This window comes from Pistacia vera, unplaced genomic scaffold (assembly GCF_008641045.1).
Source record: "Pistacia vera cultivar Batoury unplaced genomic scaffold, PisVer_v2 Contig367, whole genome shotgun sequence".
NCBI classification, from domain to species: Eukaryota; Viridiplantae; Streptophyta; class Magnoliopsida; order Sapindales; family Anacardiaceae; genus Pistacia; species Pistacia vera.
The window spans coordinates 256,621-273,012 of NW_022196187.1; the positions used below are offsets into that span (position 1 = coordinate 256,621).

Consider the following 16,392-nt stretch of genomic DNA (forward strand, 5'->3'; position numbering starts at 1 on the left):
GTGATGAAAATGGTGAAGGAAGTTGCAGTTAATTTGTATTGTTATATGGAATAAGGGTTGAGATGTTGGTCAAGGCATAATATGACGATAAAAAATAAAAAATAAATTATGCTTTATTTTTCATTTGAGATTACAGGAGAGTTGTGATGTTTAACCACATGAACACATTTGATGTTTAATGTTTTACGGATGGTTGTAGTTGTAATGAGATTAATTTAATAGGAAGACATAGTTTCACTGATCTTTTACTTGTTACGAAATTCCCACAGTTAAGAATTCGGCAACCCCTTTCTTTTTTACACAAAATATAACACAATTTATAAGCTATTGAACAATATATATATATATATATGGGAAGGTTTCGCAACCCCTCTTATTTAACACAAGTTTATGTCCTCTAGATTAAAGAAAAACAACACTTAGTGGGTCTAATGGTAAAAAAATACTAATAGAGGTGAACACTTTACCCTGTCAAAAATTTCAGGTTTTAATAAATTAGTTAAGATGTTGAACACCCAGGTGAAAAAAAAAAAAAATTTAATGGTCAAAATAAGAATCATTGGAAATTACATATATATAAATTAATTTATATATATTATCGCTCTCATATTTCTTAAATCTTTTTCTTTATTTATTGTAAAAACCTTTCTCCTAATTAATTTTACTAAATCCCTCTCCCATAATTTATTCTCAAGGCCTTTGTTTAATTAATTAACTTATCAAAGTAATCAAATCATTTAAAAGTATCTTTAAACAAATTAAATTAATAAAATAAGTCACTCATATTATTTTTGGACCATCATTCAAATATATGTATAAACTACATTAAATTAAATTATTGTACTCAAAGTGTGACCACACCCACCAAATTATCAAGTCATCATTTTATATATTTTTATTAATCTTTAATATTCTCAAACTCTTTTTATCATATATCCTCATACAAAACTTTATAGTTTAATCATACAATGTTACTCATCAATGCAAAAAAACTAAAATAATATAAAATATAGAAAAAAAAAAAAAGCTAAAAAAATCAATGATGATAATCTGACAGTATCTGGGCTCGAGTTGCTCAAGTTGTTTTTTACCACCGTGAAGTATTCAATGTAAATGAAATTTTTTCGATTTACTTGCTTGGAATTCTGGCGAAACCTAGTTGATACTATTGATTCAATCTGGTGCCGATCTTCGGGAGATTTGGAACCAGCTGCTCGCAGAAACCCTCTGTATAGACCACAAGTACTTTCTTCTGCACCCATTGCATCTTCTTGTTAAGTTTAGTGATGAAAGTTTTCTTATCAAAAGTACATTTGAAGAATAAAAGCAAGCTATTATGCTATTTCCTTCTACTCTGGAAGGAAATAGCATAAACCCTCTGTATAGACCACAAGTACTTTCCTCTACACCCATTGCATCTTCTTGTTAAGTTTAGTGATGAAAGTTTTCTTATCAAAAGTACATTTGAAGAATAAAAGCAAGCTATTATGCTATTTCCTTCTACTCTGGAAGGAAATAGCATAAACCCTCTGTATAGACCACAAGTACTTTCCTCTACACCCATTGCATCTTCTTGTTAAGTTTAGTGATGAAAGTTTTCTTATCAAAAGTACATTTGAAGAATAAAAGCAAGCTATTATGCTATTTCCTTCTACTCTGGAACAACAAAAAATGATAAGCTTCGTAAGCAAAACCGAAAAATCTTCTAAACAGAAAAAGTTGAAAAAATAAATATAGTAACAAAACAAGTCTTGCAAAGCCTGGGAAAATGAATGATTTGACAAGTAGTGACAGAAATTATAGCATGAAACAAAAAATATAGCCAGAAGTAGCAACATATCTACAAATTCATCAGTAAGTTAGAAGATATTTTAAGACCACAAACACAATCCTAGTTTCGCAAACAAACATGAAAATTAAATATTTCAAGATGCACATACGATCATACAAAAGAAGACATGCATAAAATTCGTCAAACCACGATTAATTTATGCTACTGCAAGGTAAAATCGCCCCCTGCCCAGACCTTTAGATCATCATTCAATCAACCCTTAGTCCACGATCCAAGAGTCTAGATTGCAGGTATTGATACTGCCTGCTACTACCCTTTTATGTTAAAGCAATAACCAACAGCATTTCTCACAAGATCCTAACCAAGACAATTGCACATAGATAAACTATAATCCAAGAAAACATCAAGAAAGTATACACCACCAAAATAACAAAACAAACACAACATACTTGACTGACCAACCTAAGCCTCACAGCTTGCAAACCATCAAAACATCAAGTAGAATCAAGTTAAAACAAAATGAATTAAGTTGTAGTCACATTACAAATCATAAATAATCAGATACGCTAATACATAAAATTAAAAATAAAAAAAATCAATTCACAGGGATTGAACTGAGCTTTTTCATTCCTTTACCAAAGATAAATACATTCAAAGTTTCATTGAAGTTATTCCACAAACAGATGGTGAACATTTTGAAAAGAACACGAGATGTTAAAAAATTTTAAAACCCATTTACAGACACAAAATTCATAAGAAATACACAATGGAAGAATTTAAACAAAACCCAGAAACCAGTTTGTTTAATATTTGGCAAAAATTGAATGGTGTTCAAGGAATAGCGAGCATTGATTAGATGGGAAAAAAAAAAAAAGCAACTACGGATTGATAAAACTATGAATAAAATAAACAAAAATTAATCTTAAATTTCAAAGAAAATGTGTACCTCCGGCAATAAAAATAAGAGGGAGAGAAGGCGTCCTATCCTGTGTTGGGACTTTAGATGTTAGAAACAAAAATTGTGAAATTATTTTTAATTTATTCAATGAGAAGTTTCTAACCATCATTCTGTCGGAGAATGTCAGAGGAAGTTCTTCTTCTACTGTTTCTCTTTGATCAGACCAACCGATGGAAGCACTCCCGGTCTTTGAGTTGCCTTTACTTGAAGATGCAGGTCTTCGAGTATATCTCGATACAAGTGTTTCAATATGAAAAGGGTGGTGTCGTAATCCCTCCAATAATTTCTGTACACAGAGACTCAAATTATATAAAAAATATATATTACACATGCAAAAGCACATGTACTCTGAAAAATTAAGCAATATCACATGAAAACTGAAGCTACACAGCCATATAGTATTAAGCTATAAACAGATAGGGTTAAGTGCTGTTGTTTTAAAAACGTTTAAGCTCAATTGGTTTAATTATTCTACCCAGGGTTACTTTCTTCTTCAAACATACAAAATAATTATACATGAATGCTAATAAGAAGCAAGGTTAATGAGTTCGTATGATTAACACAATGCAAGCACATAAAGTAGAAAGGGTAGTTTTTCTGCTTTCTAATGAAAAACAATTTTTATGCTCCTTGTTTAAAGAAGCCTTCAAGACCATGTGATGGTCACAATGCAAATTCATATGCCATCCAGATGCAACAGAGTGCAGCTGCTTCACGGCCAATTAGCTTAGCTGTTAATTCTCGAGGTGTTGTCTTAAGAGCTAAATTTTATCTTGCTTCCACCAAGTGACAAGTATAAAATGTTATGAGATTGGGGAGTTGGAAAAAAAATATATAAATCCCCATTCAGTGAACTATATAAGAAGACTGAATACAGCCTAGTAGTCTATAACGATAAAATATTTTGGTTCAGCGTAGAAAGTACTTACGTATGCAATCCAATGGCTTGTAAATAAGGATGTTCAAATGTTTTATCCTACATTATCAATATGAACATTAGAAGAAGTCCACAAATGATCTAGCAGTGACAATATGTAAAACAAAAGTAAAATATCATGTCTATTATTAATAAACAATGAACCATTTAGGCAAAATGTTCAATAGTGGAAACTCCATATCCTCGATGTATTTAACAAGCATCTTATACTGTGTCCATCACCATTTGAACATTCTTCTCATGGCAATTGGCAAATATTTATGTTCACATGGTATTTTGCAAATTGATGGTAGCAGAGGCTACGAAGCTAAGGACTGACAAACAATAAGACACCGGCATTCCCAAATCCCAATACCCTCATAGCCCATCAAAATAACTCCCAGGGGCTTCAGATACATAATTCATCTACGACAGTGGAGCTATGACATTCTGATGATAACAATACATAGGAATTTAAAAAGCTCCTGAGATATAGTTTCACAGGACAACAGTATTGCAAGTATTGCAAGTAGTTACCTTAATACATAGGAATTTAGAAAGCTCCTGAGATATAGTTTCACAGGACAACAGTATTGCAATTAGTTGCCTTTATAAACTCGTTTCTTTTCTTCTAAATTTTGTGAAGGGAAGACATCCTTAAACTAAGATTATAAACTCTTCAAAAGGGCTAATCAATATTTTTAAACATTAGGACCTTCAGGAGGGAAAATGATGGGTCAAATTTATGACTAATTATAGGCATCAATAGAGGGTAGTAGGTATCAACTTAAAAGCCTGAATAACAGTGGTATAGACACTCAAAAATTAGCAATAACATGATATAGCAGTAAATGCAAGCATCGAACTGCACTACAAACCTGAAGCATGTGATCTACCCGTCCTTCTGCACTTCCAGTTAGCCTCTTCATCATTATAACACCATATGATCTTTCTTCTCTTTCTTCGGCATTTTCTGCCACTGCAATATGCACAAAAAGATTGTTTAGTGCATTCAAAAAATATGTAAAAGAAATCAACATAGATTAAGTGAAATTTCATTTATGGGATCAGGGCTTTGTTGTTTACTATTAATATTATCTTTTTTACTACTGAACAATGGAGGGGAACCCTAAGTACAAGAATGGTGGGTCCCTTCAGCCATTGTTACTCATATGTGCAAAAGGAGGACAACATGAAGAAACAGAAAAGCACTAAAACAATGGCAGTAGAAGATCACATTAACTTCTAGGGCATCTGCATTTCTCGATTGACAAACTGTAAGTACTTTAGCCTATTTCAATAGCATAAAACTCAGAGCTTCAATACTCACACATGATCAGAAACCAAAGACCAAAACATGTACATGATAATTCTGGGTAAACTTAAGAACTAAAGGTCAACTAATATTAAATTGATACATCGATGTTATATATACATAGAAACTATATAAATGAATAGCTACCGAGTTGGAATTTCAACAAAATTAAATTCTCCAACAATGAGCTAAAAAAAAAACCACCCTTAGATACATACATAATATTTAGTTCAAATTGAGGGGAAAAAAATGACACTGACAAGTATGATCAGTCTGGGTTAAGTAAAAAAAGAGCTTCAACAAACAAAGTTGAACCTCTGATGAATTTAATCATCATAAAAGTTATTCTCAGAAACAGAATTTTAACTTCTGAGGGAGATATAAAGAACAAAAATGAGTCTTGATTCTGAAGCAAATACAATACTTAACTCTAAATTCAAACTGGTCATTGTATATTCGCTATGTATGTATATATTGACATTATTAATTAGTCTGAGCAGGAGAGCGAAAGCATAATCCAATAAAGCTCAGTTCATAAACATGTAGCATAGTCTATATTACAAAGTTGAGAAATGAAAAAGCCTGACCACCATAGTAAGTGTAAAGAAACAAGATAAGCCCAAAAACTGAAAAATAAAAAAGAAATATGCCTTTGAAGAAGTTGAAAAGAGAAACAAACAATGAATAGTATCAGAACCCACCCATACAGAGTTGAATTGGTCCACTATTGCCTGAGAACGAGTAGCTACATCTTAAGTAAATTCCTAACTCACATATATAAGGATGCATTAGAAAGTGGGAAAATTTCTTTTAAACATAAAATGCTCCACAAAGAGAGAAAGAGGAAAAATTTTAAAATCTTAATTGTGTGGTGCTAAAGGGAGCTTACCTGGAACCCATATATGCAGCCTCTTTCCACCTCTATGGTAAGGGATAATAACTGGACATACGGTGAGGAACTCTTTACAAACAAGTGGTTCTACTCTGTGTAAGAAACCACAACACAACATCCTTAATACTTTCCAGATTTATAAAATATTAAAGACAAAAATAGAAAAGAAAAAAACATATAAAACCATACATGTCATTCACAAGAAAATAAAGCATTCAAAAATAATCATAGTCACATTGGTTTTGTTCTGAGTCAAGAAATGTGCAAACGCACGTGCAACATGAGTTACTGGATTTTTTTCACCTTGTGCAAGACTTTGTGGCATTTAATAAAATACCCGAAAGTGCAAACTTTGAACCAAATAAATATTTTTTAATTTGATTTAACAAGAGGATGTCAGCAGAGGTGGGACATTAGGAAGAAAAAACCATAAACTTGTAAGAGAGCAAAGAGAGAGAGAGAAGAAACAGGGAGAAATAGCAAAAGACTAAACTCTTTTTTCCAATATTCTTGATTTTTGTTTATTCTACCTTTACTATTACCTAATAGACATTTAAAATGTTCACATCAAGTTTCTCATTAAACTTTGTTCACATATACAAAAAAAGTCCGAATAAACAGATGGTGATTTTTCTTATAAGAAACTGATAATATGTATTGGAACAACATGAGTTACACTGGTGGACAAGCTGCCAACAAAAGAACAAAAAAATCAGGGTGGGGGTAACAAATCTATGCAAGAGAAGAAAATAAAAACTAGGTAGTGATAATTTTCCTTGTCCTGGCCAAATGAAACCAAATTATAAATATTAACCCAAAACCTCTTCCCAGTTAAGATGTATAAACAAAAAAGAACAATTTTATTCACAAAGAAAAGTTAAATAGTCAAAATCTATCATATAATTCCCATTATTACTTCTCTTTGCTTAGCAAAAACCAAAGGTGATTTCGAAACGTTAAATAAAATGATTCCTCATTGCATTCACAGGCATTCACAGGGTCGGTGAGGTGTTTCAAATAATAATTGACATGCCATTATTGCAGCATTTTATGGCGAAATACAGTCCCACCACTTAAAAGGTCAAAAAAAAATAAATAGAGCATACTGTAGCATTGATATGGATGTGCAAAGACAAACCTATATGCTACAGGATCATATGGGTGAAAAATGTTGAACATTTGACGACAAACCAGCATCTCTTCAATTATATTTTCTTCATCCATATAATCTTGCCCTTTTCCTGCACAGAGAAGGAAAAAACAACAAAAAAACTGGATTTCTAGAGCTTCAAGTGTGGTACCAAGTATAATAGAAGTTCCGAAGAAAAAAGCAGAAACTAAAATTAAAATCAACAAAAGATGAAGATGTTTAGAGGATGGTTGAAAATACGAATTTTTTGTGTTGAAAATGCATGATTGCCTGAACTAGCATCAAAATACACAAGAATTTATTACATATTACATATCTATGAGCTTCCAAAAAAACATACAATTGCTAATAACAAAAACTGCCAAAGTTACCAGCAAAGTAATGAAAAGAAATTCTTCTAACTAATCATAATTTATCCTGAATTTCCCACTCAAATTGATGTAAAATCAAGTCCAATAACGAAAACGTGAAAACCTTTAAACTTCAATAAAGATCTAATGAGATTCTAAAGATGAAAGCATTTCTCAAAACCGTGAGGAACAAAAGTCTACTTCATTATCCACACCCACGGCCAAATGATATAAATATTTACAAATATACAAAATACTTCTCTGAATGTCATGTCGCAACAGTGAGAATATTCACTCATCAAAATTTCAATCATACAAGTGTATTGAGGATTACCTATTCCAATATGGACATTTCGGAGGGCAAGGAAGACACCAAGATGTGATCCAACAGCAAAGAATGTGTGAACCTGATATGTAAGAACTAATCTCAAATCAGTAACAAGATTCACCATCTTAAATTTATAGCTCGTAAGAAGTTCCGTTTCTGACCTTGAATTCGAGCTTTGGATACTTAATATAAGGGGTATAACTCTTTGGTTCATCATCTAGCATAGGTTCAAGCTTTTCAGAAATGGGTTGCTTTGGCTGTCTATGTTCAAGATGTGACCGTCTATGCTCAAGATATCTCCAACAGACCAATGTTCCAGTTTAGTGTGCATAGGATGAGAAGCAATTTTAAAACTTTTTTTGATAGGAAACTTAGACGTATACTACTTTGGCAAAACTTAGATAGTGGATCAGGTATCCACTACTACAAAACAACCCATCTAATTATGGTCTAAAGCTTTAGAAAGACTATCATGAACCTGTGCAGCAAAATGTCATTTTAAACAAGGAACCGGGATTGAAAGAAGCTTTATAGTTGAATAATGAAACAGCTTAGTCATTGGGAAATAGAAATGAAAGAAGAGAAGGTGAGAAATTGGAAACAAGATAAACAGTACCGAGTTGATAATATCCTGACAGTAGATGGGGCTCATGTAGTATAACACATCATGAACTGTTGCACTCAGCATGATATGCAAAACCCATACATCATCTAAAGTAATCTTTTCAACTGCAGTTTCGCAACTGAGCTTCAAACATTTTCTCCACTGTAACACAAATACAGTGGCATAAGAAACATACTTCAATGTACCGAATAGCACCAATATAAGAAAAAAAAGAGAAGATTTTGCTATGGAAACAAATATAAAGTGATTGAGAATACACACTTCAGCATACAGAATGACAACAATATCAGAAAACAAAAGAGAGAAGATTTAGTTAAGTACCAAAATTAAGTAGCAAATCACTGATATCCAGCCGGCTTATAATGATTACCAGATCATTTCAGGAGCCCGAACCCAATACTGTTTCGTATCATTTCAGATTGACAAGATAAATGCAATCCTTCCTGAGATACTGATTAAACAGAAATCAAATTCAATATTACATGACTCTTTTAAATGATTCCAAACTGATGGCAGTAGACTAAAAATTTATGATAACTGTCCAAAATAAAAATCATTCCTGATGGAAAATAATTACAAATTTCCACATGACAAAAAGTAAGCAATTAAGAATAAGTGACGACATGATGGTATATCTGTAAAAACAGACAAATAAGAGATATACTTCTGATGGAACTCCCCTGAAAAACAAAGCAAACCACAGCCGCAACACAACACAATAACAAAAATATGCACAATCTGAAAGGAATTAAAATAGTATTAATCAGGATTGAATTATCCCTTGACAGAGTGATAAAGTGGGTTTGGGTAGAACTCACTCCCAAAAGGTAGCTCAAGGGAGGAGGGAGCCCAATAACTTATATACACCATAACAGCTCACTATTGGGGCGATGTGAGACAAATTCAACTTCTAACACCCTCTCTCACGTTCAGTGTCCATCGTCACCCCAACCAAAAAGGTGAGAGAAATAAACGTGGCTCTGATACCATGATAAAGTGGGCTTGAGTAGAACTCACTCCGATGAGTGCGGGGTAGCCGATAAGGGCAGGCGCTCTTTGGAAAGAAGAGCAACGAGGGTGTTGGGTCTCGAAGCATGAGAGAATGTTAGGATCCCACATTGAAAAGGAAAAGGGTGGGCATGTGGGTTATAAAGGCCTAGGCACCCTCCCTTGGCAAGCCGGTTTTCCAAGGAGAGTTCTACCCAAGCCCATGAAAGACCCATGGCCCAACCCAAACTATTGAGTTATTGGAGTGGGTTCCTATCAAATGGTATCAGAGCCACGTTTGTTTCTCTCTCCTCTTTGGTTGGGGCGATGATGGGTTTGGACCCCGACCTTGCACGCCGAGCGTGAGGGAGGGTGTTAGAAGTTGAATTTGTCCCACATCACCCCAATAGGGGGCTGTTATGATGTATATAAGTGATCGGGCTCCCTCCTTCCTTGAGCTAGCTTTTGGGAGTGAGTTCTACCTAAGCTCACTTTATCACAGAGCAAATTCATTCAAGAACAAGTTCCCAACAGTTCGAGGAGTTGGGGGCCTCCCAATCAGTCCTAACAAGATATTCCTTGATAAAAATGACCTGCCTCACACTCTACTCTCTATATACTAATTATTATATTCTATAACCACTTATCAGCCACGTGTACTTTCTTATAACCACTCTCCACACTCCTAACAAACTCACCACACTCTCCACATTTACTGTCACGTCACCCTCATTGCACCTTAATGCCTATTCCTACCCCTGGCTTTTGATTTATAAACCTTGCGTATGGGTGGTCTAACAATACCAAGAGCCACCTTGTCCTCAAGGTGGAAGTGAGGAAATTGGCTGCTGATTACATCAAAGGATTCCTAGGTAGCATCAAAGGAAGGCAGATCGTGCCAACGGATGAGAACTTCTGTGCAACCATCAATAAGGGTGCGCACATCCAGGACTTTCGCAGGTTGAACCAGAAGTTCCAAGTCGTCTGTAAGAAAAGAGGGTAGAGGTTGAAAGGGTACTGAGCTATGCAGGTTGTGCTTCAGCTGGGACACATGAAAAACTGGATGAATACGAGCTGTAGTGGGAAGTTCCAACTTGTAGGCAACCTGACCGATTTTCTCCAGTACTTGGAAAGGTCCATAAAACCTGGGGCTAAGTTTTTCATTCAACCATGTGGCCAGGGACTTAAATTTGTAGGGCTGGAGCCTAAGGTAAACATGATCACCTAGAGAAAATTGGATATCCCGTCGGTGGCGGTCTACCTGTTCTTTCATGTGAACTTGTGCCATTTCCATGTTGTGTTTGAGTTCTTGAAGGATGGCATTGCGCTCACGAATCTGGTGGTTCGCATCGTCCACCTGGGAGGGATAATCGGTGAACTTAAGAAGAGTCGGAGGGTCACGACTGTATAAGGCTTTGAAGGGTGTCATCTTGATTGACTGATGATATGTCATGTTATACCAAAACTCAGCCCAAGACAACCAATTTAGCCGTTGACGGGACTGTGAACTGCAGAAACAATGGAGGTATGCCTCTAAGCACCTATTCACCACTTCGGATTCTCCATCCGTTTGGGGATGGTAAGCAGAGCTAAATTTCAAAGTTGTCCCCGAAACTCTAAAGATTTCTCGCCAGAATTGGCTCATGAAAAGTCTGTCCCTGTCAGAAATGGACTTTGGAAAACCATGAAGTTTCACAATCTCTTTCATGAACACTAAGGCCACCTCTTCGACGGTATAAGGGTGTGATATGAGAAGGAAGTGGCCATATTTAGTCAATCTATCAACTACCACCAGGATGCTATCAAACCCCTTAGCCCTCGGAAGGCCACCAATGAAGTTCATTGTCAATTCATCGAATGCCTAAGATGGAATAGGAAGTGGCTGAAGTAGCCCCGCAGGTTTCAGAGTTGAATGCTTGTTAACTTGACATATGGAGCAAGTTTTAACAAAATCTTGGACATCCTTCTTAATGCCTACCCAATAAGCCACATTTGCAACCCTTTTGTATGTTCGAAAGAATCCAGAATGACCCCCTGATGGACTAGAATGAAATTCAGTTATTAATTTATGAACAAACTGTGAGCCCGTAGGCAAAACCAACCTGTCTTTGTACAATAAACAGCCATGACGAAGTTTGTAGTTGGGTCAGCTGTTGGGATCCAAAATCAAGTCCTGAATCAAGTGCTTAAGCTTGGGGTCCTGTTGGGCTTCATTTGCCAAGTCCTCATACTCCGAAAACTGGATCACCGATAGAGAGGTCAATTCTGGTTCCTCATCTTGTCTGGATAATGCGTCAGCCACCTTATTAGTGGTTCCCGGCCAATAATGGATGTCAAACGAAAACCCTATTAATTTGGACTACCATTTCTACCCAATAAGTAAGGACTCCATTTGTGCACGGCAAAGACGACGGCCATTAACTCTCTTTCATAGACCGATTTTTGTTTAGCGAAAAAAGCCTTACTTAAGTAAGCTATGGGTCTTACTTGTTGAACTAATACTGCCCCTATGCCTTGGCCCGAGGCAGCTATGTGTGTCTCAAAAGGAGTGTTGAAATCAAGAGTTGCCAAAACTGGAACAGAAGTCATAGCCTCCTTCAATGATTCAAAGACCTGTTGGGCTTCCAAACCCCAACAAAAAGAGTTTTTCTTCAGCAATCTCGTGAGTGGTTGGGCTATGCTTCCATACCCCTAAACAAATCTGTGGTGGTACCCCCTTAGTCCCAAAAATCCGCGTAGGCTTTTCACATTAGTTGGTGTTGGCCATGAAACCTTAGCTGTAATTTTCTGGGGGTCGGCCTCCACCCCGTTAGCCAAAATTAGGTGACCCAAATATTGAAGTTTCTACTGCCCGAACTAGCACTTTTTAAAATTCACTACCAATTCATTATCGTCCAATATCCGAAGAGCTTGCCGAAGGTGTATTATGTGGGACTCCAAGTCAAGGCTATAGATAAGAATATCGTCAAAAACAACCAGCACAAACTTCCCATGGTGTTCATTAGTGACTGAAACGTGGAGGGAGCATTGGTCAAGCCAAACGGCATGACAAGGAACTCATAGTGCCCCCTCGTGTTCGAAAAGTTGTTTCGGGAATATCGTCTTCTTTGATCCTGATTTGGTGGTACCCGGACCTAATGTCCAACTTAGAGAATATGGTCGCCCCCGCCAACTCATCCAACAACTCCTCAATGGTAGGAATGGGAAACTTGTCAGGAATTGTTATTTCGTTGAGGGCCTTGTAGCAATGCAAAACCTCCAACTTTCGTCTTTTTTTTTTTTTTTTGGACTAACAACACCGAACTGGCGTATGGGCTAGTACTAGACTGGATAATTCGGGCCGCTAACATCTCTTCCACCAACTTTTCAATTTCTTTTTTTTTTAAATAAGGGTACCTATAGGGTCTAATGTTAGGGGCTAGGGCACCTTCTTTAACGGTTATGACATGGTCGTGAGTACGATGTGGAGGAAGCTTGGATGGTTGGTCAAAAAGGTGTATATACTGATCCAACATTGCTTGAACTCTAAGATCGACATCCTCTCCCTTAGACATTATACTTCCCTCAATCGAACAGCATTCCACCAGAAACCCTCCCCGTGTTATTAATGGATTGTAACATGGATTTAAGGGAAACCACTGACTTCACTAGAGATGGGTCTCCTTGTAAACTAACTCTGACCCCATCCACCTCAAATTTCATGGTCCACTTCTTCCAGTCAGCACACACATCTCCTAAAGAACTCAACCATGTAACACCCAACACAACATCAGCACCTCCTAACTCAAAAGGAAAGAAATCCTACCTAATTCGGATCCCTTGTACCTCCAGAGGAACCTGTCGACACACCCCTTCCCCCTTCACCGTGACCCCATTGCCCACCATCACCCCAAACAACTTCCCCTTTTCAACCGAAATGCCAAGCCTACACACCAACTCATGTGAAATAAAATTATGGGACGCCCCACTGTCAACCAACACCACCACATCCGTGTTCCCAATTTACCCCTTAACCTTCAAAGTTTTGTCCGAAGTTATACCCACAATGGAATTCATGGACAAAGCTAAAGCATTACCTTCCGGGTTGGAATTTTCGTCACTTTCCGATGGAGATTCATCCTTCTCAAAGTCATCGTCTTCCCAAGCCAACAGAATCTGTAATGATTTACTTTTATAGCGATGATTGGGGCTGAACTTTTCATCACAACGAAAACAAAGTCCCTTTCCCTCTTATACTGGATATCAGCTCACTTAAAATACAAAGGACATTTACTTTTACTAAGAGAACATAAAAGACAACAACAAACCATTACCTAGATTTAGTTACAAAATGAAGACAGACAACAAACACGTTTAACTTTTTTATTTAAACAAGACTTATAACATTTAAAAGAACATGAAATAAACCATTGAATTGAACACAAAAAAATAAAAAATAAATAGAAATTGAGTATATATTCTAATTCATCATATGTTTTAAATTCATAAGAACCACTGTAAATTGCCAAGCTTCTTGGTACCCTAATTCTTTCCATAAACATGATCATAGCACATACATGGCAGTAGATGCTAGCATCTAAGGGCACCGACAGCATCACTTAATCCATAAAAAAACTGAGAACAAGAGGTTTCATTATAGGCCCACAAATATTCCAACACTAGCGGGTGTTTTATTGATGTAATGTTATTTATGTCTATCGCTTATATTTTACTTGATGTTCATATAACCTACACTTAGATACAATGACCAGCATGTTATAATACTAAGATAGGTAAATCATACACTCGTGTTAGTTTATCTCCTAGAGAATGTCCCCCGTCAGGATTAAACAGATATTTGCCTACTCACTCAATCACCATCGCCTACCCAAGGATCATTGTCTAAAAAAAAAAAAAAAGACAATGCCTTGACTTTTTTACAAATATGACAAATTTAGCCTCCCCAAATAAAACCTCATGTTTTTTATTCATAAGAACCCCAGAATTTGTAAAGATATTATTCAAATTAATAATCAAGACAAAATTGCCAAATTGCATTTTTGGGAAACTTAACAATGGCCTGCATAATTTTAATGGTGAAAACAAGACAAATAAGAACAAGAAGCAGAATCAAGAAAAAATTGCCAAATTGCATTCTTGATAAATTTATGGTATAGCAATTATAGAATAGCACAGAAGGCTAAAAGAAAAAAAAAAAAAAAAGCCACAATCAGCATAAGGCAAAAGTAACTAAAAGTTTGGCAGAAGTGGAAAGGGATTGGTGAAAAGAGTAGCTTTAGTAACCATTTTACATTTAAAAGAATAATGCATTATAGTCTGAAGTAAAAGATAAAATGGCTGATTTGCTCAGTTTGGAAGTTTTATGTATGCATCAAAATGCAAAGTAATGGGTCAACCAGAAGATAAAACATACCTTGGGAATTCGTAATGGGTTTTTCGAAGCATATTCACAAAGCTTACCAATTTTCCTATCAATTGGTTTAGCATCCTGCATACAAAGAAGCACATGAAATGCCTCAGTTTTCTTTTTAAGATTGTTCCTGTTTTCAGGAGGTTGAGAGTGGAGGGGCATGAATCAGAAGCATAAAGAAATTCTGTAAAAAGCAGGGCAGATACTAAAAGTGATAAGTTCAATATTTCTTGACGTCTCTATTGCCAGCATTCAAGTTCTCTTCTAAAATGTACAAGATTTCTAACGATGTAACTGAGTAACCTTATTTGTACTACTAGCAGCCGAAGCAAAAATGAACCTTCCACTTTTTTGAAACATTTCTATGATAAGAAAACAAATTTCACATGTTTCAAAACACCACTAGAAACATGGCTAAAATATCACAGTAAACCAAACCTTAACTTAAACCCAATCTTACGGACAATACTCTATCTTCATTTCGGAAACACAAAACAAGTTAAAAATTAACCCATACATACATTACCAAGACCAATTAAACCAATGCAATTCTCATATACTTTCAAAGCCTAAGTTCAGGTGACATTACACAAGCTATAAATCCACCTGATTACGGGAAAATAACTCTGCCAACAACTTTTTGTATAGCTTCACAGCCTGTCTTGACCTCGCGCGCATTGAAGGACAGAAAAAACAGGAATTTAGCTAAAGGCCTTACTCAAAATACACCAACAGAAGAAGATTTCTTAGTATGCAGAAAATCTTCCATGAAATTGGTTAGATCAACATAAATAAAATAGGCATACTGTCAGGATGTAACGACCACTGATTTGCACACATAGAAGCCAAGAAACTTTCATGGAAAACTGATTGAATGATCCCAATTTGAGATAATGAGGAAAAAAATGGCATTGAAATTAGACTTTTAAGAAAAGTTTAAACATTAAGGGCTGGAAAGATGAACCAAACAGAAGATGCACCATACTTGGAATTCAAATATATAACTTTACTTTCTCTTACCGGATTTAAGTATTAATACTTATAAACTTAACTGGAAAAATGGTTAAGACTTTGAAATATAAACAAACAGGAGATATGACATTCAAGAAGACAACATAGACACATCTAAATAGTCATTTTGAACTTCAAACTTGCAGTAGTACATGGTAAATTAAAGGAGTGCATGTTGGCATACAGCTAAGGACTAAACCGTCAGCAATTTGAATCAAATAAATTTTGCTTGAACTTTTACTAACTTTCCCAAAATTACTTCAATGTTAAAGTGACAATTCCACAACAGTTACACAGTCACTTACAAAACACTCTTATCAGTCAAGCCATAATCATATGTAGAAAAGTTCAAATAGTTACACAAGCAGCTATGATGTATTAATATAAATTTCCAAAAGATATTGTGGGTACCTTTAAACTCTCTTAGATCATTACACACAAAAGACCAGGTGCTTCCCTCTGAATCAACTCTTTTGTAGCTTCAGGGGTAACGTCTCTTGGGGTGAAGCCAGTGCCACCTTGCTCAAAATATATTCAAAAAAGAAAAGGAAAAGGTCAGGATAACCCAAAAAACAAATTCACCCACAGAATTTAACTAGCTGAATACAATCTGAAAGTTACCAAGGGTAAGGATGAGATCCATTCCGTCAATATCAGA

The 16,392-nt window shown here is 35.7% G+C and overlaps 1 protein-coding gene across 5 annotated transcripts; it reads right to left on the minus strand.

Annotated features, from left to right (window-relative positions):
- Window positions 1-942: 942 nt before the first annotated feature.
- On the minus strand, window positions 943-15,431 carry LOC116140271 (phospholipase SGR2-like). Of its 5 annotated transcripts, none has more exons than XR_004129600.1 (14): window positions 15,330-15,431; window positions 14,727-14,801; window positions 8,648-8,777; window positions 8,318-8,467; window positions 7,863-8,179; window positions 7,708-7,780; window positions 7,012-7,114; window positions 5,871-5,965; window positions 5,683-5,745; window positions 4,545-4,645; window positions 3,680-3,726; window positions 2,854-3,036; window positions 2,739-2,778; window positions 1,172-1,656 (listed from the first exon to the last, which is right to left on the minus strand). XR_004129600.1 is itself a non-coding variant. In XM_031425921.1 (13 exons), the coding sequence occupies exons 5-13, from the start codon at window positions 7,923-7,925 to the stop codon at window positions 993-995; spliced, it is 981 nt and encodes a 326-aa protein (XP_031281781.1). In that variant the 5' UTR covers window positions 7,926-8,179; window positions 8,318-8,467; window positions 8,648-8,777; window positions 14,727-14,801; window positions 15,330-15,431; the 3' UTR covers window positions 943-992. The 5 variants fall into 5 exon arrangements, 3 of the variants coding, with proteins under 3 accessions (XP_031281781.1, XP_031281782.1, XP_031281783.1); XR_004129599.1 differs by having other exon boundaries at window positions 1,206-1,252; XM_031425921.1 differs by lacking the exon at window positions 3,680-3,726 and having other exon boundaries at window positions 943-1,252.
- Window positions 15,432-16,392: the final 961 nt, after the last annotated feature.